The following is a 26,096-nucleotide window of genomic DNA, read 5'->3' as shown; positions in this document are numbered from 1 at the left end:
CAGGCTCAGACGACAAGCGCCTGACGTACGAGTGTAACAGTAAACCTGTGTGTCCATCCAAGTGTCGCTGTGAGGCCAACGTGGTCGACTGCTCCAACCTCAGGCTCACCAAGTTCCCCGAGCACCTGCCCCTGGCCACTGAGGAGCTGTGAGGAGTCAGATCATTACTTTTCGTTTTAGTGAACAAAATTGTCATGTTCATTTAACTGATTAATTCCACAATAATTAAATGTAACCAGATTGTTTATTTTATCTAATGCACATTGTATTGCTTTCCTTCATGGTGTGGTTTTGTACTAGGAAAGCTTAGGAAAAGCTTTGCTTTTATTTTAAAAATATCTACAGTATCTAAATGTATTCATAATTTTAGTAATTTAACAATTCTGAGTGGAAAAGTACATAATAATATAATAACATTTTTATGAAATAGTTTAATTTATGTTTCAGTTGTTGTGTTTTTCCTCCAGGCGTCTGAACAACAATGACCTCTCAGTGCTGGAGGCCACTGGTGCATTCAAGGGCCTCAAGCAACTCAAGAAAATGTACGTAGCTTTATATATGTTTTACAAAGTCATTTTATGTTGTTTGCTCTCTAGTTTACATAAACACTAACAAGTAAGGTCAAAATACGGCATTAAACCGTGTTGTGAGGAAATGCATCAGATATTACCAATTTTCCAAATTATTCTTAACTGTGCAATTTACATTTGGATTAGTTTGTAAATTTTCTCCTGTGACTTTTTGACTAGTGTCAAAATATTAGTCTGCCCAGTGACAGTAACTGAAAATGTATATTGTGCACTGCCTCTGTCATAATACATGAATAAAAACATATACTTTGTCTTTTTTTTTTTTTTTCTTCGCAGAAACCTGAGTAACAATAAGATCTCAGAGATAGAGGACGGTGCGTTCGAGGGCGCCTCGTCAGTGGTGGAGCTGCACCTCACAGCGAACCACCTGGAGTCTGTGAGAGGAGCCATGTTCAGAGGCATGGAGGGACTGCGCATGCTGTGAGAATAACAAAACAATTTCATACCCTCAAACTAAAGACAAGATTTTAATGGTAGATTATAATTATATCAAGGCAAATCTACAAGTCTGTGGTTTGTAGCTTATATAAAAATCATTATAATATTGAATTGATAAAGAAATGCATTTATTTATGCTCTGTCTATGTCTATATTACAGGAATAGTATCAGTATTATAGTGAAAACTATATTTTTCATGCTTATTACAAGCTATAACTTACTACTTGCAGAAACAACAAACAGACACATGTAAAAGGACAAAACTGCTCATGGGACAGCAGGATTAACTATCAGTGTCTAAATCTATATCTATTATTATTTGGTAACCTAAAACTCCCCAAATTCAATCCTCATAATTTAGTATATCTCAGACTGTTCCATAAGTGGTCTTTCTATACAAATTCCTTTAAGCATTTACAATTTTAACATATTTCTGTATATTTTTTCCTCATTGATTCTTTAAAAAAAAAAATTTGTGTCTTTATGTGATTATGTGAGTTGGGTTGTTGGGCTGTCGGGTGGCTGGGTGGGTTTGGTGGGTGGGACTGATTTTAATGCTTTGTAAAGCACTTTGTGTTACTTTTTTTTTTGTATGAAAAGTGCTATATAAATAAAGTTTGATTTGATTTGATTTGATTATAGGATGCTGAGGAATAATAAGATCAGCTGTATTCACAATGGCAGCTTTACTGGGCTCCCTCACGTCCGGCTCTTGTCTCTGTACGACAATCAGCTCAGCACCATCCTCCCAGGGGCCTTTGACGCTCTGCCCAACCTCTCCACTCTGTAAGAGACTAAACCAAGTGACCAACTCAACGCTATGGACTAGGCTTAACACAAATCACACATTACTGTCACACTGACCTTTTTTGAAAACTATGAACTGCAAAGATGTCTGTGTAATCCCTCAGTCGTCCACATCTGATCCATAGTTAAAGCCAAAAGTAAAAATCTATCAATCAACTGGACAAAAAGATACATCCATACATACATATATATAAATAATAATTATAACTTTTGTCATCTTGTAATTGCAACCATTAAAATGATATTTTCATGTGATCATTCACTTCATTCTTGATTCCTGAAGTTGTATCACTGTATACATTTACCGTGTACCTCTCCTCTCTGTTGTGTCGTCATAGAAATTTGTTGGCAAACCCATTTAAATGCGACTGTCGTTTGTCATGGTTTGGGGCGTGGCTTCGCAGTCGTAGAATTGTCACGGGCAACCCTCGCTGCCAAAGCCCCGCTTTCCTCAGAGAGATCCCTCTACAGGACGTGGCCACCCCAGACTTCAGATGTGAAGATGGTACTCTTGACTCACAGACCACAGACATTTTTATTGAGCTTTTAATCATGTTTTTCTCAGTCAATCAATTACCAATCCAAGTGCTAATGAGCTACACTAAGTGTGAGTCATATTTAGCATAATTATTCAGGCCCCTAATAGATGATCTCATTCCTATTATCATATTTGCTAGCTCTATTGTTTTCCTTGTTTAGATTTAGGTCTGAGGATAGAATTATAAATAGGAGTTGGATGATGTCTAGCTGGATACTAACTGTCTGACATGTTGGTCTCATAGTTATGATAAATCTTCATCTTTTTGTACATGTTGGTGAAAACGCCCTGTTTTGCATATTCATTCACTCATTGGAGCAAAACTGTGTGAGAAACTGTGTTAGATTTTGGGTGCACCTTTAGCGTGACATCTGTTTAGCGTGTGAGCAAACACTTGATAAATGAAGCCCTTAGTGCCAAGATGGTATTTCAGGGTCTGTTTTTGTTGGTTTGATATTACTGGAATATAGGTTTTGGCTAGTTAAACTAATGGTACATGCTGACCCCTTTGCCTCTCAGGTTGGGTGGATGACTCTCTGTGTGGCCCCGGGCCCCTCTGTCCTGCCCAGTGCACGTGTGTGGACACTGTGGTCCGCTGCAGCAACAAGCACCTGCAGAGTCTGCCCCGAGGACTGCCTCGCAACCTCACAGAACTGTGAGTCTGACCCCCTCTTACTGTAGACAGTATATAATAATGTTAACTCCCACAGTATTGGAGTATTACACTATGAGGTGTATACCCTGATATATATAAACATATAATGAGTCTGTGGCAGGTACCTGGATGGAAACCAGTTCATCAGTGTCCCCAAAGAGCTGGCATCATTCAAGTATCTGCAGCTTGTGTAAGTCAGAAACACGTTTATACATATATTTTATACTTATTGTTCATATGTATTTTAACACATCAAACAATGCAACATGTCTTTGTTTCATGTAATATTCTGAAATAAACCTACGTTTAGTGTAGTTTAATGTGTGTAGTTATACATTACTCCAGCAGAGGGGGCTGTGGCCTGCGTTACACACCTGCACCTGCTTTTATCTAATCCAGTGGTTCTTAACCTTGTTGGAGGTACTGAACCCCACCAGTTTCATATACACATTCACCGAACCCTTGATTATTGAAATATATATATATATATATATATATATATATATATATATATATATATATATATATATAATTTTTTTTTTCAAATTCAAGATATATATATATATGTTTTACTGGTGCACAAAATGAACCGTGCATTAACATCACTGTGTTCAAAGTAAAACCTGTAAAACCAATAGAATGCATGAACTCACAACAAATTACATACATACCTTTTCACAAAGATTTGACCTTTTTTAATACTTGTCTAAAAATTAAAGAAAAACTCCTGCACACTGTCTCACTCTTAATGCAATTTTATTCCATACAACGTTTCGGTCGCTCTGACCTTCTTCAGGTATTTTTTAATACTACCACACTGAAATCATTTTAACCTTATGTATTTCAATAATGAACTTATTGTATTTATGCTATTTATTGTTTTTAACATTTTAACACACACCCATCACCTAATTTCCATCAGGCTAGAATAATAATGAATATTTACTGCAAATCAGTGTGACTTCTGCTGTTGCCTTTGAGAGACCAGTTCAGAAACGCGTGGCTTCACCTTGACAAGTGCCACTCTCATGTCATTTTCACAGCAAAGTCTGTTCCTTTTCTTCGTTTTTATGTCGTTTTATGTTTTTATGCCGTTCAAACGGATCATTTAAGTTGGGCAGGTACTTCGATGGACACATCAAAGGGTGCATTTGTTGAATTGGGCCAACGTCTGAAGACACTCGCAGTCCGCGAATCATATGAGTCGGGTGCGTGTCTTGATCTCCGCCGAACCCCTAGGGTTCGATTGAACCCAGGTTAAGAACCACTGATCTAATCCATCGTCCTGTTGTCAATCAGATTAAACCATTTTGTCAAACAAAAGCAATATATAGACAAAACATGACAACTTATGTTCTTATGTTCTAATTTGTTTTCTAATTGTTTTATTTGCTGTTTTTCTTCAGAGATTTGAGCAACAATAAGATCAGCTCTCTGTCAGACGACTCCTTCTCCAACATGAGCCAGCTCACAACTCTGTAAGTCCATTGCACTAAGCACAGGCTCTGTGTGCTGAGTGCAGATGACAGGTTTCCATGTTCTTCTAATTATTACTTTGTTTGTGGTTAATGTTTATCATAGTCTTACATCAGTCAAGTGACATTTTGGTTTAAAAATGTCTAAAGTAGATGTTTCTCCCAGTGAACAGTACAACAAAAATTATGTAAATGAGTGGTCCAACTTGTCATGGGCACTGTCATATAAAGGATGTAAAGGTTTAAAATGAACTGTTGTGTTTTATGTTTCAGGATCCTCAGTTATAACTCTCTGCGCTGTATCCCTCCTCAGGCTCTGGCAGGACTGCACTCACTCAGACTGCTGTAAGACATGCACTTTAACATTTGTCTGTCATTATTTCTATTTAACTGAATGATTATTATGTTTAATAAAAGCACAGTTCTCACTCCAAATGAATGTGATTATTGTTTGTTTGGTTCTCCAGTTCTCTCCATGGAAACGAGATTTCAGAGCTGCAGAAGGGAATCTTCAGTGACGTGGCCTCGCTCTCTCACCTGTGAGTTTTTCCATTATTACTCATTTGATACAGTTTTGACTTTTATTTGACTATTGGCCCCCCTCTTTGCCCTCTCTCTTTCTCCCTTTTCTCTCACTCTCTTTGTACCTCCCCCCTCTCTCCTCCTCACTCTCCCTCCCTCCACTCCCCTCCCTCCTCTCTCCCTCCTCCCTCTCTCCTCCTCATCTCTTTCCCGCTCTCTCACTCTCTGTCTGTGACATCTGGTCTAATTGAATTTACAGTAGATCCTGGTAAAAAACAGGACTGTATCGATCTGAATGAACTCTTACAGACTTCAGTTCAGACACGAGAGGAAGTGATCCCTCCATTTAGCTTTAGATCAATAAGGGTATTCTAGTAAATTTATGTAAGAATCCATTGTCAAAACTAATGTTCTTACTCAAATGTTTTAAGAAGCTATAAACTGAAATATTACTCAAATATATGTCATGTCATACATTGAAATAAGGTGATGTTGTTTTCTACTTTCTTTGCAAAGACAAAATACATTTAAAGGGTCTGCCACTTGTTTGTTTTCCATGAAGATGTTATTGCTTTGTCTGGAATGTTCCACAGTAAGCACATGGCACAACCCAGCCAGATTACAGGTTAGATCTGTGGAGAGACTGCCTCACTCACCAGAAGACCATACTGGGGAACATTCTAGGCAAAGTAATAACATCTCCATGGAGGTAAGCAAGTGGTGAATCTTCCACCAGTTACACAGAGCATAATTTGCAAATGTAATAAAATGTAAACAAAATAAATAAATTATAACAATTGAAAATCGTTATACCCAATCCTGAATTTTGATCTTGTGTTTGAAACAAGACCTGATCCAATATTGAAAATCACAGCATTCGTCTGTGACATGTATTCCCTCCTTATGTAGAACAATGAGGTCACCTGAGTCACAATGACCCCAGTGACCCTGCTCCTGTCTCCAGCAATAGACCTGTCTCGTGAGCTATAGATCTTCAGTCTGTTTTTTATTTTAATCCTGTTTACATTGCATTTTGTCTGCACTATATATAAGATGTGTTTGTATTAGTCTTTTAATAAACAGGAAAATATTAGGTGGATTTTAACTGCATGTTTTGTTGTTAATATTTAGCTACATGGCAGAGCTCCCTCATGTGGCCAAACATGATTCACAATCACAAACCATGGAAAGGCATAGTTCATTTGTAATTCGCAATTTTTGACAAACATTTCTTCAAAATAGAAATGCATTTGTTACAGCACAACTGGTCAAAGCTGTCAAAATAAAAAGACCATCTATGAATGGCCTTTCTCTATAATTTATCAATAATGTAATCCAGATAAGTGATAAGTGATGGCAAGATAAGATTTGCTATCTTAAGATAAGTGAGGGTTAACTTTGGACCACTGCAAACTGTTTAAAATTAGCTAGTTGTTTTTATCACTTTGTTAAAACTGTGCTTTTAATAATATTGTGAAAATGTAATAAAATGCATTGCTAAAGTTGCAATGATCATTCTGCTTGTATTTTGTTTCCCAGAGCAATTGGAGCTAACCCTCTGTACTGCGACTGCCGGTTGCTATGGTTATCAGACTGGGTAAAGAGTGGGTACAAGGAGCCAGGTATCGCGCGCTGTGCTGGGCCAAAGGGCATGGAGGGGAAACTGCTGCTCACCACGCCCGCAGACAAGTTCCAGTGCAACGGTGAGGACAATACACTAAGGGCCTCATTCATCAAGCGTTGGCTCATGTACCAGATAAAAGTGGAGCAAAAACCCGATGCAGTTGACACACATAGACACTAAAAAGACACAGTGCAGTTTTGCTGCTATGAGTGAGTGAATATGCAAAACAGGGCTTTTTCACCAACAGGCACAGACTTCGGTAGAGGAAATGCAAATCAGGTTTAGTGGTCGCTACCAAATTTCTTAGAACTATGAGAGCTTAAACTGTGATAACGTGGTATACTCTACTTGAGACGCATGTGCGGAACCAACAGGGCATTTCATAGTAACCAAGGACCAACAAGGACAAGAAGACATGAATTTGCAACGCACTTCAACAATTCAATACCCTGTAGGAGCAAAGGCAAACACACTTTTCCACTGACTGAATGCTCTCGTTTACATATCAGTTTAGCAGCAGAAATAATATGTGCATTTCCTAATAGTAAATCACAGACCGCATGTCGATTACAATATTAGTAAGTAAATAGAAAATGTGCTCTTGTGTGCGAGTGTGTGCACTGTTTTTCCCCTCTCTAATGCAGGTATGCAGTTTTCTGTCTGTCTATCTCCTCTGCCCTCCCTCTCTCCTTCTCTGTTTCTCTCTTTTCCCCTGTCTCTCTTCTGGTTCTCTCACCCTTCCCTCTGACCTCCTCTCCTCTCTTCCTCGTTCCCCCTCCTCTCTTCCTCCTCCTCCTCTTCTCTCTCTCTTTATCAGTATGATAAATTCTATAAAACCTCCTCTTTGTGTGTGTGTCTGTCCTCTCCTCCTCCCACACACCTGTCGCACATAAGCGTCTTGTCTTCTTTACACTTCAGAGACCGCAGCAGCCGTAGACCAGGAATCTGAACCGGTCCAAGGCCAGGATCCAGGGGTCGTCCAGTCACTATGGATACGATAGATCAGAGTGTATACACAGAAAGAAATAAACTTTTCTGCTGTGGGCTTAAGCTGTAGTTAATACACTGTTTGTTAAAGGGTTTTGTAAATGCAAGAATCTATATATATGGTAACAGTGACACATAGGAAATAAGTAAATGCATTTAAAGTGCTCTAATCTTTATAGACTAATATTTATAAGCAAAAAAATGTTTAAAAGGTTGGACCAGAACATTCCAACCTACTACGGACTGAGGACAAGTGGAATTTGCTGTTTAATGGGCCCATATTACTCTATTTTCTGATCTGTTATAATGTTTTTTCCTCATCACAAACAGACCCGGAGTTGTGTTTTGTTTCATTCACACGTTTAATATACAAATCCTGCATATTTAGGATGAAGAAAATGTAGACAGACTAATAATAAAGGGCTACTTAAACATGTGTGAATGAAACAAAACTCCAGGTATGTTTTTGAGGAGCAGCATTATAACATGGCTCACAGGAGTACATTTTGTGTAATATCGGACTGTCAGATTGTAGATTTGTTGACCTAGTTTATAGTTAATATCTCTGTAATCACCAGGCTTATCCATATGAAACGTGTCAAAACAAATAAACAAAATGAAATGTTCATGTTTACAATTGCTTCAGAAAGTGAGGTCATTATTCAACTCTAAAGACTCCTGTCCTACCTGTTACAAATCTTACTATTTATTCAGACATAGGACTGAATTTTCTATCTTGGTATGTAACTCTTTTCATTTTACATTGTTAAATATTTCTCAGATGTATACGTAAGTGTGATTGCTAATTGCTCTCACAAAACCTGCAAATGAACAGTACGCTGGCCCCTGGAGTTTTGTAACATTGTCTAAAACAGTTGGGTGCATTTTACCTGCAGTTCAGAGCTATATATTAACCCATGTATTAAATCACTCAAATATGGCATGTCTTTTTCCTCCTCTCACTTGGTTAGACTGCGAAAAATCAAGCCAGGTGCTAATTGTGGTATTTTTAAATGTTAAAATAGTGTTAAATTTTTCCTCGATATTGCTCGTGTGACATAATTTAAAACATAGGCTCCCAGTGGTGTGCGTCACTTCTTTAGCGGTGTTTTAAAATGGCGCAGGAGGAATCATCATGGGGTCAAATCACACTGGGGCTAAGAATGTCACTGTCATAGTAATGAGACTGAGAAAAACTGCATACATTTAACCGATGTGATTCATGAAAGAAGTAGTGCCTTTTTGTATGGAGTTTGCATGTTCTGCCTGTGTCTAGATGAGGCTAGAAGATACTTATATTAATGGAGCAGAACAGTCCTGCCCACTTCGAAGTCCACTCTGGTTCTGAAAGTAAATTTGTCATTGATTTATCCCATAGACTTTTCAAATATTAAGAGTGTAAAGAGGTAACTAATATCCATAACGCCGCTGTTTTAAAGGTCCTATATTACAAACTTACACATACTTACAACTCCTGGGAGCTTTAAGACATGTTATAATGTTGTTACCTCATCAAAAACATACATGTAGTTGTGCTGTGTTCCAGTCACACATCTTTAAGTAAGCCTTTATTATTAGTCTCTATATATCTCCAAAGATCAAACTGCTCTGTTCCACCTTGTGATGTCATGAAGAGGTAGTTTTCAAGTTAACAGCTATTTTTTCTTCACCTTTTGTTCAGTAGAGATAGATAATTCCAGGGCTGAATTCACCTAAATGATTCTAGTGAAGGTGTATGGAGTTTAAAATCACAGCGGAGCACTTCCTGTATTACAACATCATGACATCACAGGTGGAACAGAGTGTTTTCAGTTTGAGAAAAGAACACAAACTAAATATGCAAGGTTTGTGTGTTAGGTTTTGATGAGGAAACAGCATTATAACATATTATAGCGAAATATGAGCCCTTTAAGTCCAAAAAGCATGTTTTAAATGCAAAATTCAAATAATAATAATAATAATAATAATGTGGTTTATGAAGTTTCAGATACAGATTTGGCATAAAATTATATGTCTTGTGGTCATGAGGTACCACATAGCTGATTTACACTTGACCAAGCTTTCAAACCTTTCATTTTTTTTGTAAAGTCTATGAGAAAAATGAATATGATATTTACTTTCAGAACAGTGGTTAGGTGATTACTCCATAGACTCCAGCACAATATATGGCAAAAGTATTGATAGACAGCATTGATGCAATTTTCCATATCAGAACAATCAAGTGGAATCACTCTGTAAGAATAATGAGGGTGAGTTTGCATGTTCTTCCTGTGTTTTGATAGAGCTGTCAAAGAAACTTGATACTTGAATTATTATGAGAACTAGATATGAATTTCAGGAAGTATTGCTACTGAATATTTTACTTAAATGGAGCAAATTTGGACTTTTACTGAATAGTTTTAGGTTTTTATATCAGAACTTAGTACCACACATATAATATTTAAGAAACAACTTTTATTTTGTGCTATACATTCTATTGGTATCAAGATTTTTTCATTTTTAATATTAATCCTTCAGATAGGCACTGCTAACTTTGATTCATTTGACTTTGAGTTAACTGGAACTAAACATATATTGGAATGTTGCGTGTTGATTTATTATTTTTCATATTATGCAGCCCTAGTATTATTGTATACTTTGATATTCTAAGCCCTTTAGACGAGTGTTTTATGTGGACTTTTTCTTCCAGGCCTGAGTGGAGTGCTTTATATCTAAATTTGCTATATTTTGTGCTCTTATTCCAGTTGAGCGGTGTTTAATTGTGCTTTATTTGGATGGATGTTTTGTTTTCTCAAGGCCCAGTGGAGGAGTGGGTCCAGGTGAAGTGCAGTCCCTGTGTCTCGTCTCCGTGTTTAAACCAGGGCCAGTGTCATGACGACCAGAGTCAGGAGTACAGCTGCACCTGCCCCGCTGGGTTCACGGTAAGAACAATGAGTGCAAATGTAAAGGAGGTTGTAATTATGGAGCCAATCAATGACAAATGTGGTGCCATTAAAAACATTTATCACATTCTGAAGCAAAAAAAGGTTAATGTTACATATTTCATTGCACATTAAGACCATAGACTGTATAAAAAAAGGGACTAAGGGAGTGTGATGTAACCCATAGTTTTCAGCTCCAGTCACATGAAGCTCATCAAGGCTAGCTGGTATGGGGGCCCGCGCCGCTGGTTTAGTAGAGAGCGGGCACTTAGCAGCACTGTCAATCAAATCTGTTGCAAATGCTAGTGTGAGCGATGTCAGGGAAAGAAGGCGCCTGATTTGTTTGTTATTCATGTTCATATCTTGATTTATTGACTCACTGAGGCTCACTGCAGCAGTTATAGAAAAAGAAAAATTTTTCAGTGTAAAGTGAGTCGATGGAGCCGGAAGCGCGCCCATGATCACTTCCTATTTGGATCGTTGCAGCTAGCAGGTTAGCTATGTCCATTTATATATACAGTCTATGATTAAGACATGCTTAGTCTCCATATTTTGGACCATACTTTATAAAATTGACATATGACTCTTCTCGTATGTTGTTTTCACTGAACTAGGGATCTGTATATTTTTTCACACAAGGTTGAGTCATAATTTAAGTTTTACGTGTGTTTATTCTTATCACGAGTGGGGTCATTGCTCCACAAATCTGATGTAATTTAGCCAGCCTGTTAGTACAACGTGCTTGTCTCCACAGCTTGGATAAGTTTAATGCCATACTGTGGTACATTCTTCCTCTAGCAACACCATCTCAAATGAGACAAGCAGAGGGAAAAAAACCCTCTACCAGAAAAGTGACATAATGCACCTTTTATTGTAAATAGGTATAATTGAAATGTTATTGTTCTGTGCAGGGACGACACTGTGAGACTCCAGTGGACCCATGTGTGAGTGAACCCTGCACCAATGGAGGCACCTGCATCAGTGACGAGCAGACCGGAGGGTTCAGGTAACACACTTTATATCAGCTTAGACGGGAGTAGCCAGAAATGTTGCTGAAGTAAAAGTAACTTAATTACTTCAAAATAATATCACTCAATTAGAAGTACAAAGAAGTGGTCCAAGAAATTACTCAAGTAAGAGTAAAAAGTATTTGGGATAGGTACTACTCAAGAGTAACTTAAAGAGTAACTGTCGGTGACGTAACGTCTGATTTATAATTTAAAGTTAATGTAAATGGACAGACAAACATTAAACAATGCACAAAATCTGGTATTTTCAAAGAATAGACACAAAAATGAGAAAAACTAAATCATATCTGAAGAAGTGGTGCAAGAAACAAAAATGTTCAAATCATTTCATATTGTCAACATAAAGCTTTTGTTACTTATAGTTTTACTCAAAGTGTGAAAAGTAATAAAATTTTTACTCAAGTAAGATAACTGTTACTTCAATAACAATATTATAATGATATAAAGCACAATTTCTTTAAAAAGTTTCTTAATAAATGTAACTGAGTATATATATGGGATTTTCCATTAAGAGAGTAGACTCCATAGATCTGACCTGTAACTTGGCCTGGTGGCATTACCTGCTTGTTACCATGGAGTTTGATAAGTTTAATGTCATACTATGGGACATTCCATGCAAGGCAATCACATTTTCACAGCAAGTCAGTAATGATCCCCGTGCTAAAATGTTACATAGTGCACATTTAAGAGGTGTCTGTAAAGGTCTAAGCTACAGGGCTGGCAGGCGTACTAAATAAGATGGATATTTAGTTGTTTGCAAAGAAAATTGTGACTTAAAATTTGCAGTGTTTGTGCTTCTTACACATTGTGATTTTGATTTGACTGTGATTCATTTTACCAGCCCCAGTTTGTTGTAGGTTTAAATGCATGTTACCAATGTTGGGAAGAAACTAAATACATGGACCAAAAACACAAATTCAAAATACCTCATTTGAGTCACTGTATTTAGTTACAGTAGGTTTTAGTTTTTATTTGGTGATATTCTGAGTACAGTTACTTTCCTAAAAACAAAGGAATATATTGCAGTAATTGATTTGGATTCAAACTACACAACATTGTGGTGAGTACATGTGCAATTTGTCTTTTTTTTATTTTTGAGAAATAAATGCGTAACAAACAGTACAACAAACATAAAGCATTTTTAATCCCAATTTACCTTTTGATTCTATAATATAATGCAACTCAATGTGAAGTATGCTAAGAATTCTATAATTAAATACATTTTCAAAGTTTTCTTCTTTACACTGCACGTCCAAAGCACTGGATATATAGAGTCCTTTTGTGTAGCCTGTTTTGTTCAAGCATTTACAGTCAGACTGAGTTCTTGATATTTCACGCTTCATGCTTCATTTCTTAATTTGGGACAAACTGCAGTTGAACCAGAAGCCACACACTGTCCCCGATTCAAAAACAGATGAAAAAGAGGAAAGCTCAGTGAATGTACAGTAAATAAAAGATGTAAACTCCAAACCCACCAGAGGGCTGCGAGGGTCACTGTGCGGTCACACACAGGAGGTTTAAGGAATTTTCACTGGAGTTTGTCATGTAGTTAAACATCAGGAATGGTTAAAGGGGGTCGTATTATAAGGTGAAAGAGGAATAAAACATTGCAGAGGAACTATTAGGAATTATTTACAGATTTCTGTAATTAAATAAATAAATAAAAAAAGAAATCTGAAAAAATAACAAAGTTAAAGGTGCACTATGTAACTCGTCTAGTGGAGGGTTTGCCACCTGATGTGTCCATGGGGATGTCTTGCATTTATTTCATTACATTTTTGTTTGTTTCTATCAAAAACATGCTGTCTTTCTCTGAGCAGAGGTGCTTCTCTACAGATAGATAAGTATGTTTCATGGCATACAGTGGAACATTCCAAGCTAAGCAGCACATCTCCATGGAGACAAGCAGATGACTGTACTTAGACTTGCTTAGTTACTTAGAGTATTTTTAATATCAATAGTTGTTACTAATTGTTACTCATAATTTGCATGACTGCGTTTTCCAGCTGTGCATGTGCCTTTGGTTTCCATGGTGCATTCTGCGAAGTGAACGTTGATGATTGCGAAGACCACGGCTGTGAGAATAGCGCCACCTGTGTGGATGGAGTGGGCAACTACACCTGCCTCTGCCCCCCAAACTACACAGGTATGCCCCCTACAGAGACATAGGCTGTGTTTCAGACCACTCATCCTGTTACGTTGCTCCAAATCAGTGGCTCTAAATCCTTTGACACCAAGAAAAGATTTGGCTTTTATAGTAAGACCAGATCTAAATCAAGTATATAACAGGACAATTTCAGGTCTAGTCTATGGCTAAGTCAGGGCTAGGGCATTCACTGTAGTCCTAAACAAGAAATTATCCAAAGAACAACAAGTGGACAAAATGATCTGTAAATTATTCAAATATATCTCATTTGTATAAAAAAAAAAAAAAAAAAAGGGGGGGGGGGTTAAAATATCAATCTGTAGCTCAGTTGATTAAGTGCTTGTCCTCTAATTTGAAGACTGGAGATTTGAGTCTTTCTCTCACAGATGAATGTGCATTGTGTTCTTGTGCAAAACACTTAACCTGCCCCCCAGTGTCTTTGTACACTGGAGTGTGTGTGTGTGTGTGTGTGTGTGTGTGTGTGTGTGTGTGTGTGTGTGTGTGGGTGTGTGTGTGTGTGTGTGTGTGTGTGTGTGTGTGTGTGTGTGTGTGTGTGTGTGTGTGTGTGTGTGAATGGGTGAATGGTTCTTTGATTTAATGCACTTTGAGAGCCTTGAAGGTAGAAAAGTGCTATATAAACGTGGTCATTCACCATATAAAAACAAATTCTCTCATTGAATTGTGGAGAGCGTGTACTAAACTGTTTAATAGGGGGGGTTTATATATATATCTGTATTAGTGTTAACCTTGTCTACTATGTTCTTTGTGCATATGGTCAGGGTTATTGTGTGAAGAGGAGGAGGACATGTGTGCTCCAGGAAGAAACCCCTGTCTACACCAGTCCACCTGCATCAGTGCACCCAGTGGACCCAGGTATCATACATATACATATATAATTAAGGCAGTAATATTTCATTTGGATGGACTTAGTTTGAGCCCACTTTAGTCCAGAGATAGACCTTGGGTGCTTTCATACTTGCCCTGATTTGATCCCAGTTTGGTCCTGATGTAGATCTGGCATGGTCCTGAGTTTGTCTTGGTCTAGCACTGATTGAGTTACAAAATTACAAATTTAGTCCCAATTTTGATGTGGTTTATGTGCAAGTGTTAATGCACTCTTGATTTGGGTCTGTTCTAGTCCCGGGTTACTCCTGGTACTGTCCAGGTTTAGTCCAGGTTGAGTTCCAGTTTAGTCGTGCTTTTATGTAATGTGTGTGTGTGTGTGTGTGCGTAAATACACTCTAAACCACGTATAGATGTTAATGCACTAACTATGTACAGTTTAATTCCTCAAAATGACTTTCAAAAACATACATTACTATAGGTCATCTCACACAGACCTGTAAATTAGCTTGGAAGCAGGATCTAGAGATAGATACGTTTAATGCCATATTGTGGAACATTCTGGCCATTAGTATTTTTTGATACATAAGCCACTTGTGTGTTTTTTGTCTTTTAAGAAAATATGAAAATGTATATGTTTTTGTGCCTCCCTTCATTAAGTGTTTACAATATTTTCCTGTTGTCTATGTGATAGGTGTGTGTGTGTGCCAGGCTGGGTGGGTCCTGACTGTGGAACTGATTATGACGAGTGTTTGAACCACCGCTGTCAGAACGGAGCTCAGTGCGTCGACAAATTGGACGGATACAGCTGCCTCTGCCCCAAAGGATTCAGGTACAAATCCAGGGCTGCCATTCTGCTATCAAGGCCTCACCAGCCACCTGTTTATTTCACTCCACACTCTGTGGTTGTAAAGCTACTATTGTAGCCACAGGTGGATGGAAGAAAGGCAGCCAAACTGTACCATCGGCCCCTCCAAGCACCACCAACACTAAACACATCACATTCATACTAGGTAAATGCCACTGGTGCCCCACTGTGGCAGCTGATATTCCCAACAGTCTCCCCGTCCAAGTACTAACCAGGCTCTGCTTAGCGTCTGAGATCTGACAAGATCAGGCTTTGACAAGGAGGTTTGCATCTATTGGTTAAATGTTTTTACAATTTGAGCTCCTACAGCATATACTGTACTTTTATATTACTAAAATATTCACAATGAATTAAGTGTAGTTAAAAAAACAAAACAAAAACTATCTTACGATTAGATTTTTCAATGCTAACAAGGTATAAATCCATGTCCTATATACTAACCACTGCCACCTGGACAAAAGCAGTTTATTCATTTTTTTAGTTGTGTTTTTTGTTTTTTTTCCCCCCCTGCCCCAGTGGAGACCTGTGTGAAGTGCGCCCCTCCAGCCCCTCTCCGTGTGGGGCCATCCTGTGTCAGAATGGGGCGCTGTGCGTGCAGCTCTCTGGCACCTCCCAGTGCCAGTGTCCCGCTGGGTTTGAGGGGCCGAGCTGTGAGAGACTGGTCAGTGTGAACTTCATCGATAGAGACTCGTACGTCCAACTGCAGGAGGTGCCCAACTGGAGCCAGGCCAATATCACTCTACAGGTCAGACTTAGGATCAGAGGGACAAAGACTTCTTACTTTTCTCACAGCAATATGTTATATAAGTATGACTACATTTTCTTTTTGTTACTGCAAGGGGGTGTTTGAAGTTTATATGAAGATGTAGATTTTTTGAGGGGAAGTAATATGTACTTGCAGTGAAATTATGTCAAATACTGTTTCTGTTTCATGTGGTTATTTTGACAATCTGAAGAGTTTGAGAAGCCCTTATGTCAGTCACATGTCATAGCAAAAACTTCAGCTTCAACAAAATATTAGGTAAAAACAGGAAATAGTGACTGTAGACCATGTTTGTAGAGGTCTAAACTACAAGGTTATCAGGAGTTTTAAAAGACTTTCTGGAGGTAGGCTTTTTAGTTCTTTGCAGAGAACATGAACTCTCCCTTCTGCTGCAGGTGTCCACGGCTGAAGATAACGGTATATTATTGTACAACGGAGATGATGAGCCAATCGCTGTGGAGCTTCACCAAGGTCGTGTCCGAGTGACCTACGACCCCGGTAACCAGCCTGCCAGCACCATCTACAGGTAACATTAACAATAATAATAATAATGCATTAGTCTTATTAGTCTTTCTGTTTCTTCATTCATTCTGTGCATGGTAGTGGTAAACTATTATAGTTACCACAGCTGCCCTGGGGTAGACTGATGGAAGCAAGGCTGCCAATCAGCACCATCAGCCCCTCCAACTAACACTCACGCACACACTCTATCTGTACTAGGCAAGGTGGGTGAAGTGTCTTGCCTAAGGACACAACAGCAGTATGCATTAGTAGAGCAACCTGGTATTCGCAGTGGTCTTCCATCCAAATGTTAACCAGGCTTGGCTTTGCTGTTACGGCCAATGTTCACTTCACTATAGACTTAAACCCACAGCTGTTGTGTTATATACTGCATGTTTGTGTGCCCAGTGCAGAGACGGTGAACGATGGGCGCTTCCACACGGTTGAGCTGGTGACCTTTAACCACATGGTGAACCTTTCTGTAGACGGAGGAGAGCCTCAGAGTCTGGATAGTCTGGGCAGGACTCAGAGCACCACGACAGAGGCACCACTGTATGTGGGAGGTGAGGACACTAACCCTGCTGTAGAAGAGCCCTGTGGAAATGTTCGATTAAATGCTCATGAATAACTTCAGTATACTAAAATATATATTGGTACGGCCACTTCAGTTGCTTTAAATATTATCACTAGCATTTCAGTAACAATACATTATTTAAAAAAGAGCTAGTTAAAGCTGCATTAATCAAGAAAAGCAGAAATACATATTTAAATCTGTCTAACTAGTTTGTACGTCTCACAAACCCTTTGGCATATCATTACATCAATTAATTTTTTGGGCAAACCACTGTGAACTAGGGGTGCAGTCTGATTTGTCTGCTTTTATAATATACTCTTTTGCGGAAAATACAAAATGTACTCAAAATAGCTGAACAAGTAGAGTATCCCTTCTTTAACTAAATAAATGTAACAAAGAATTGTTTACTTCAGAAATTGTATTGAATAAACTGATACAGTTCACATCACCTGTACTCTTACAGCCCCTGTGTTTAAAAGAACTCTGGACTTAGTGCAGGTTTTTTCTAATTATTTCTTGGTTTGGTGGAATAGTATCCGTGTTAAATATTTATCATAGTTTTATATAAGGGGGAAAAAGATGGCACAAAAAGACAGGAAGTAGTGAGTTCTAAAACTGAATACCTCTTCTTATATTTAACACTGAAAATTCCATCCAAAAAATATGCACAAGGAACACATTTTACTGGCAAACTTAAAAAAATATATAAATAAAGTAGTTGTCATTTATTTAAATTTGTTAAATCTTAACTATTGTGTAATTTAGACTTTGGTTTAGGTGTTGACTTGTTGCTGCCCGTGTTCAAGGAAGTAAAATTATAAGCTATATAAAAATTTTAAAAAAGGAATGACTTTTTTTTTTTATAAAATGAAGGTAAAATGAAGGTATGTTTCAGTGAAATGAGTAGTCTAACCTGTCATATGCCTTTTAAAGTGAATGACTGTGAGCTCACCCCTTGTGCCCTGGGTTGTAGGGATGCCAGAGGAGGTGCTGCCCCCCTCCCTCTCTCTCTCCTCCGCCCCACTGAACATCTCCAGTTTTCATGGCTGCATCAGAAACCTGTACATAAACCACCAGCTGCAGGACTTCGCTCAGACTCACATGAAGCCGGGGGTGGTCCCAGGATGTGAGGCGTGTGCCAAAGTGCCGTGCGTGAACGGAGTCTGCCAGCCCAAAGCAGCACAGGTGACTACCACCAAAATCAGTAAGATGACTTTACTCTATCCAGATATGTCTAAATGAGATTCAATTCAATTTATTTTTGTAAAGCCTAAAACCACATCAGCAGTCACCTCGCAGGACTTGACAATTCAACCAACAGAAAGTTAGAAAGTCAAACATGAAACAATAGGATGGGGTTAAAATGAATTCATATGGATATGTTAACAGGGGCAGAGGTTATGGCATTTCCATCATTATTTCCTCGATTTTGATTTCATTATTATTTCTTAAAGTTTTCTATTGCCTTAAGAGGTGATTTTCCAAGCAAGCTGATCTAATCATGTCAATTCTAATTATATGTATTTTAAAGCCCCATGATGTAACTTTTTAGACAAAAAAGAGACTGTTTTGGGGTTTTTTTGTGTGTTTTTCATTTTTATTGCACTAAAAAATGTACAGCAAAAACATACGTCCACAACGTTGACTCTTAATTGCCCAAGAGGAGGGGCTCCTCCTGCTTGTTTCCATGGAAATTTTTTTCTTTGGCCATGATCTTCCGCTGTATGGCATAAAACATATTTTTCAGTCCACATTTTTTAAAACTAATAACAAAAATGTTAAATTATATTAGGCTTAGTACTAAAGTCTTTGAAAGACTGGGTTCACAGTTTCAACATTGATTAACTTAATGACTGCCTGTTTCTACAGCCTTTGTCAATATTAAATGTACGTTCCTCCATAGGGTCCTCAGTGCGTCTGTCACCAGGGCTGGAGTGGGGTGCTCTGTGATCGACCAATCACAGCGAGTCTAACGGAAGGTGATGTGGTCACTGTCACAAAGGCCACAGACCCCAACCCATGTGAAAACAGCAAGTGAGTATGATGACAATGTGAACAACTTTTGTATTGATTCTTTTGCAAATGTAGCATCAGTAATATCCAAACTGCAGATTGCATTGTGGTTAACAAATATGATATCTATTTCAGCATATAAGTATGGGAGCATATGGTTGTATTATCAATCCCTCATGAATTTCAGATGGAGGGCAGGGGGCTATATTAACCTGGGAAATGCTGTTTTTGAAAGAAACTTAATCCATAAATACTCTCAAACTATCGTCATTATAACTTGCCATATTAATTTTATGGTTTAAAAGCAATCAGGTTTTTAGGGTTTCACTTTTGGGATTTCATCAATGATTCTACTGTACTATCCTGACTCTCAAGAATCCTGTACTATCCTGACTCTGTCTTTTTTAGAAAAAAAAAAAAGTTTTTATTCAGAACTTTCAGACCTTACTGTACAAACTCGTAAATGTAAACTAAACCTGTTTTGTCCCGACTCTCAAGAATCACCGTTATACTGACAGAGAAGTCACTGAACTTTGTGCCAGAGATATTAACCATAAACTAGGTCAGCATATCTGAAATCTGACAGTTAAACAGCAAATTCCACCATAAAATTCTGACCTGTGTCCAGTTTAGTGTTAAACTACAGGGATTATAGAATATTGTAATGTTACATGAACCCAACCTATTACAGCCACTTCAGCCACTGTGGCTACACTGTCATTGTCCTCATCATGCTTTTACTCACAGGTGCGTTAGGGGGCGCTGTGTGGTGCTGGACTCTCAGATGTACCGCTGCGAATGTGAGGCGGGTTTCCACGGGGTGCTGTGTAACCAGAAGGGGGCGCCAGCTCCGCTGTGCCAAGGCTTGCCCTGTGTGAATGGAGTGTGTGAGCAGACGGAAAGGGGCGAGAGCTGTACCTGCAACCAGGGCTTCACCGGACAGAGCTGCGACATTGGTGAGAACAGCGCCCCCCTCAGCCTTACCTCCAGAAACAAACCTCCCAGAATCACATTTTACCCGTGTTAACCTGGTATGTGGGTGCATACATGTCTTCTTATCAGGTAGAGAAGGTTCAAAAGTGCACTGTGCAAATGGACTAATGACTGCCCTTTGGCCAAGGGGCTTGGTTGCAGCCAGGGGTGGAAAGTAGCTAATTACTGTCTATACCAACAAACACACATAACAGCACTGTGTCTGATTGGTCAGAGCTCAGATAATACACAGATTTCAGTTTAAAACTTCTAAAATTGGGTTAAAAAGTAATTAGTACTCAGTAATGCATACGTTTTACTTTTACTTAACTACAATTTTGGCAGCAGTACTTGTACTTGAGTAAGTACTCTAAGAGTGCACTATTTGCCAAGTAACTGAGCTTTTACTTGAGTACAAATATTCAGTACTCTTTCCACCAGCCTCAGCCCATCCAGTGGTCTGGGTCTGCTGCACATGCACAATCTCCACTGTTGGTTCATTCAGCTCCATCTGCCCCTACAGGGGACAGGCAGAAAGCAGTGACTCTGTCCCCAGCAGCACTGGAGGACCTGATGATGATGATGATGATGGTGTCAGAGCTTATAGCAGCCACTGACAGCTTTTTTCGACCTGGTGCAATGGCAGGGGCTGGACCCCAGCACATGCTCAGTCGGCAGAATACTAAAGTGTCTGAAAAAAAACTAAACAAGATATATGTTGCAGCTACACTAGTGGTGTTCATGGCACGTGGTCATCCATTGGTTAAACGATTTCTTTAAGGTGCCTCGAGAGGACATGTGTCAAACTCGAGGCCCACAGGCCAAATGTGGCCCTCCACATCATTTTATGTGGCCCTCGACAGGATAAATGAAAAGGTATGATGGTCTTAAAATGTTATTTTATCAGGAGACACACAGTTACACAGCCATATTTTTACATTTAGGCAAATGCATATGCAATATTTGCAACTTAAATAAGTAATAAATACAGAAACAGTTAATTAACAAGTTAAAAAAGTAGTGAGATTTATTTTGCATCTAACCCTTTGAGGGCAGCCATCTTGCTGATGTGGCCCTCAGTGAAAATGTGTTTGACACTCCTGCTCTAGAGTGAGGCCACTCTCAAAACAGGTAGCTCTGCCCTGAGACAAGCTAAGATAGTCCTGATCAAGCCTAGCTCAAGATCTGGGGATGGGTCTCCAGGTGTGGTACTGGAGCGCCCGCTGCTCCTGATGAGGTGCCCCAGCGGCATTGAAGGATGGGTCAAATGCAGAGGACAAATTTCCCTCTGGGCACAATATAGTGTGCCTTAACCTTATTAACAAGTCAATTCTTTTAGCAGAAACGGTCTCTGATTAATGCCAATATTCCTTATATAATTAACAGGAGACTATACAAAAGTCTATGAATGTGTATTAACGGACTGGTGAACGTTTCTCGTAGAGGGTTCCCCACCTGCTTGTTCTAAAATGTTCCATAGTGTGGCATTAAACTAATTTATTTCCATGAAGAAAACGAGTTAACACAGGTTACCCAACAAGAATACTATGCTCTTTTTTAGAAATAAAAACACCTGTATTTTAATAAAAGTTTAATTTTATACTGGGGAACATTTCAGGCAAATAAATAATATCTCTATGGAGACAATCAGGTGGCGGACCCTCCCCCAGAAAAGTTACATTTAAATATGATTCTGTTTCAAGGTAAACTGACTATTTTGTATGTCTGGAGGCTGTGCTAATGTCAGTTGTTAGGTTTTGTACATGTTCACATGTGTTTTGTCTCCAGAATCTCCATGTCGGGGTGAACCAATGCGAGACTTCCACAAATTGCAGAGAGGAGGCCTGCACTGTCAGACCACCAAGCCCTTCTCGTGGGTGGACTGTAGGGGGCGCTGTCATCCCGGGGCAGAGCTGAGCCTCAATAACACGTCATATTGTTGCGCACCGCTAAGGGTACGCAGACGGAAGCTAACGTTCGAGTGCGAGGATGGGACGACTGTGACTCAGGACGTGGAGAAACCTGTGGAGTGTGGCTGCAAGGAGTGTCTTTAGGACCAGAGATATTCATGTACTGCTAACCCTGGTGCAGCTAGCATGGTGACCCAGGCACAAGTGGCTAATGCTAACTGTTTTCATACATGGCATTAAAGGGGCTTTGTGTACGATTTGGCTGTAACTGTTAAAGAAGTACTATGTAACATTTCCGGTGGAGGCTACACCATCTGCTTGTTTCCATGTCAACACCGTATGCACTGTATGTATCACCATGGAGACGAGCAGACCAAATTACAGGTCCTGTGAGACCGCTCTAAGTAAGGATGCATGTTTTCATAAAGATGTTTATGCTATAAAACACCCGTGGTTAAATGAATTCTAGATAAATACGTTTGATACCATATATTCAAGGCAAAACAATAATATAACCATGGAGACAAACAGGTAGCCTTGAATGTTACATAGTGCACCTTTAACATTTTTACATGACAAATTCCGTCTTTCAACAGCCTGTGAAAAGTTCCAGTAGCCTAAGCTGTATCACAAACAAAGTGTAAAATTATATTAATAAAACCAGATGTGGATAGTACCCACAGTGTTAAAGTTCAGCCACATTTTTGTCTTTGGGTGTAAAAGGTATGTTGTCGTAAAATTTGGTCAAATAACACAATACACTACATAAATTAACACAATTAAACCTGGTGTCAAATGTTTAGCCACTTGAAATGATCACTGACATCGATTAGATTCTGAATTTAAACGTTTGGGAACCCCTGTAACAGTCCAGTAACGAGACATGTGACCATTGTTCTGTCTTGTCCTACACACTGCACCTTTAAGCCTCTTTCTATTCTCTTACCTCATTGTTTATGTATTATAAATGGTCTCTTGACATAGCCGTGGCATAACAGTGGACCCCTCCCCCCCATCAGAAAATTAAAATAGTGCACCTTCAAAAAGGTCAATTTTGCGTAACATAGGACCTTTAATGTGAGATGTGGAGATGATAGTGTTACAATGTGCTCCGTACAATTTAGTCTAATACACTGGGGACAATGTACCAGATGCTTTTTCTGCTATGAATTCCTTCTATTTCCATTTCATCCTCACGGACATTTTGCTCATTGTCACTGCTGGAGTTGCATGTTGAAAGAAGCTAGTTAAAGTGATTATAAAGGTGATGGTGTGTAGAGGTGTAAAAATGACTTCGTACTGAAACCACTCACCTGTGTAGCACTGAGACAAAAGCCTTGATCGCTGCTTCAATTACGTCGTGTCTTTTTTAGTCAGTCTTTTAGTGTTTAACAGGAGAAGTCTGCTGGTGGTCAGTCATAATTGACCTAATGCATTTTTTTTTCAATAAGGGCAATCAAATGTATAGCTACTTTATAATAACTACACATTTTAGCCTTACTAAAGCAAAGACTTTATTCATATTTAAGGGCCTTACCTAATTAAAGTGTGTTAAAGTGTATTATAAAGTTTGACCAATTATTGACAATGTATTTACTTTTTATTAGAAATTTGGCAACAGACAAGAGGGTCAGTGGTTCAGACTTGAATTCATCTTCTTTTTGTGTCTTTGGGCCAAACGCTCAGTTGAAGTATTAATAACAAAACTTTAATTTAACGCAATTTATACATTTACAAATTTTAAACATATAACATGGATGATTTGACCAACTCTGAATTGCCATGTGACCATATTGTTTCAGATTCAAGCCTTTTGGAGCATGTTTAGTAGCGAGCAAAAGTGATTGAAATCATTGTAGCTTTTTTCCAAAAATGCTAAAATAATATATAGTGTGTGAGCGTATGCTGATGTAATGGGTCTAATGATGATTTGAATGACACAGACATCTGCGGCATCTGTTAAACAAACACGTCTCAAGAGGGTACTTCCTGGAGGGGGTTCAGGGGGTAAAGGTCATGAGGTCGAGGGGTTCACATTAAAATGTCCCCATTCTGTCCCCACACGACTCAAAAACATGACGTTTGAGAGGCATCTGTTGTAAAGAGAATATTTGGAAAAACTGATGCGGAGACTGGAGTTTGCCGCTCTTGTAAATGTGCAGCTCTTTCTACCTAATGATTCTGTTCATTCTTTTCCTGCTGCTCCCGATCGTATTCTGTCCTATTGTTCAGCTGAATGTGGCATTGCAGATATGTTATGGTGGATTTAAACTCTGCTTTATAATATGGTGAAAATCACTATATTTTCTTTGGTAACAACCACAAAACTGGGAATTTCTCAATTTATCTTTATCATGAAATATTTACCTTTACTTATAAGAAAAAAATTAAAAGATAATATTAGTGATAAATACAAATACAAAAAAAAAAACATTGATGAAAATTTTAATAAGTGCATGATTATTAATTTATTCAAAATGTGATTTATCACTAACATTGTTTTATCACAGGTATTTTTGTTTGTAATTTTATTTTTAATGAAAAATACATGGACATGTTGGAATTTTCTTTTAAATAAAACATTCAAGATTTTTTTTATTTTTTATTTTCCAATTTAAGTGTTTATAAAAACAAAATCATTTTCAAATATATTAACATGCCAAATAAATGTCTTTAAAATCCCCAAATTACAAATCCTTAGTGTTGGGGTTGTAATGTGTGGCTATAATATTTTTGGTCATTCCTTCCTATAATATCAAGACAATTTAACATTAAACAGGTTTCTATTTAATTTTATCTAAATCAATGCTGTGATTTCTAAACAAATTTGCCCGACGATCGTGTCCTTGTTTGTTCGGCACTGAGACGAGACGCTGCAGCTCAAACACATGTCATCTGCATTTTACCGTCTCCACAAAACTGTTTATTTTATATTTTTAAAACTACTGCTGCTCAATATTAACCATTGAAACCACTAATGTAGCATTTAAACCAGCTAACAAAGTGTAATATATTCTGATTTATTATTATAAGCTTTAGTATTTTCATTTTGAAGAATGTTTTTTCGTTGATTTGCCAAATATCTTGTGCATTTGTTCCATTTGCAGAGAAAATGTTAGTTTTGTGTTGAAAATATAGCCAGATAAACGTCTTATTGTTTTTTTCTATTTATTGAAATAAAAGCTGTTGATGGTGCATAGCCTGGTCTTTCCCTGTTGTAATGGGTCAGTTCTTCTTTTATTTCTGGTTTAGTTCTGGTTTCCCTCTGGTTTAGTCACAGATCTGGTTTTGACCTTTAGTTTAGTCCTTGGTTATTGTTGCTTTAGTCCTGGTTTAGTCCTGGTTTAGTCCTGGTTTAGTCCTGGTTTTGTCCTGGTTTAGTCCTGGTTTAGTCCTGGTTTAGTCCTGGTTTAGTCCTGGTTTTGTCCTGGTTTAGTCCTGGTTTAGTCCTGGTTTAGTCCTGGTTTAGTCCTGGTTTAGTCCTGGTTTAGTCCTGGTTTAGTCCTGGTTTAGTCCTGTTATAGACTAAATAAATCCTGGTGACAGCTCAAATTAAGCCCCAACCTAAATTAGTTGCCATTTTCTTTGTTAGCGACTTGCTTTTGTTAGAATTCAGTCCTTGTTAGTCCTGGTTTAGTTCTCCGTTAGACCTGGTTTAGACCTACTCTTTTGTACAGGCTTAGACTTGTTTTAGATTTCAGTCCTAGTCCAGTCCTGGTTTAGTTCCCATTTAGTCCTGGTTTATTAATTTAAACCTCCTTTTGTCCTATTGCGTTGTTATATTGCTTTAGCTTTCAATTTTTTTCCAATTTAAAACACATTAAATACACATTATATTCTGCAATTATTTTCCATATTAAACACATTGATCATTGCACATATTAATCTGGTGATTTTGAAGAGAAATCCGCCGCAGGTGC

General features: G+C 38.4%; 1 protein-coding gene across 1 annotated transcript in view; it reads left to right on the top strand.

The window, feature by feature from the left end:
- LOC117371367 (slit homolog 1 protein-like) overlaps nucleotides 1-22,475 on the top strand; it is a 53,051-nt gene extending 30,576 nt beyond the window's left edge. Inside the window, exons 16-38 of the mRNA XM_033967033.2 lie at nucleotides 4-148; nucleotides 468-542; nucleotides 867-1,010; nucleotides 1,672-1,815; nucleotides 2,175-2,341; nucleotides 2,894-3,029; nucleotides 3,151-3,219; nucleotides 4,436-4,507; nucleotides 4,778-4,849; nucleotides 4,972-5,043; nucleotides 6,566-6,729; nucleotides 10,434-10,558; nucleotides 11,470-11,564; nucleotides 13,593-13,732; nucleotides 14,512-14,605; nucleotides 15,270-15,407; nucleotides 15,960-16,188; nucleotides 16,602-16,732; nucleotides 17,116-17,270; nucleotides 18,255-18,466; nucleotides 19,185-19,315; nucleotides 20,042-20,250; nucleotides 22,055-22,475. Coding sequence (XP_033822924.2) covers nucleotides 4-148; nucleotides 468-542; nucleotides 867-1,010; nucleotides 1,672-1,815; nucleotides 2,175-2,341; nucleotides 2,894-3,029; nucleotides 3,151-3,219; nucleotides 4,436-4,507; nucleotides 4,778-4,849; nucleotides 4,972-5,043; nucleotides 6,566-6,729; nucleotides 10,434-10,558; nucleotides 11,470-11,564; nucleotides 13,593-13,732; nucleotides 14,512-14,605; nucleotides 15,270-15,407; nucleotides 15,960-16,188; nucleotides 16,602-16,732; nucleotides 17,116-17,270; nucleotides 18,255-18,466; nucleotides 19,185-19,315; nucleotides 20,042-20,250; nucleotides 22,055-22,320 — 3,185 coding nt within the window. The 3' untranslated portion in view covers nucleotides 22,321-22,475. The remainder of the gene's footprint in view (nucleotides 1-3; nucleotides 149-467; nucleotides 543-866; nucleotides 1,011-1,671; nucleotides 1,816-2,174; nucleotides 2,342-2,893; nucleotides 3,030-3,150; nucleotides 3,220-4,435; nucleotides 4,508-4,777; nucleotides 4,850-4,971; nucleotides 5,044-6,565; nucleotides 6,730-10,433; nucleotides 10,559-11,469; nucleotides 11,565-13,592; nucleotides 13,733-14,511; nucleotides 14,606-15,269; nucleotides 15,408-15,959; nucleotides 16,189-16,601; nucleotides 16,733-17,115; nucleotides 17,271-18,254; nucleotides 18,467-19,184; nucleotides 19,316-20,041; nucleotides 20,251-22,054) is intronic.
- The last annotated feature ends 3,621 nt before the right edge of the window (nucleotides 22,476-26,096 follow it).

This window comes from Periophthalmus magnuspinnatus, chromosome 1 (assembly GCF_009829125.3).
Source record: "Periophthalmus magnuspinnatus isolate fPerMag1 chromosome 1, fPerMag1.2.pri, whole genome shotgun sequence".
Classification (NCBI taxonomy): Eukaryota; Metazoa; Chordata; class Actinopteri; order Gobiiformes; family Gobiidae; genus Periophthalmus; species Periophthalmus magnuspinnatus.
Note: the sequence above shows the minus strand (reverse complement) of the source record. Positions and strands in the feature narration are given on the sequence as shown.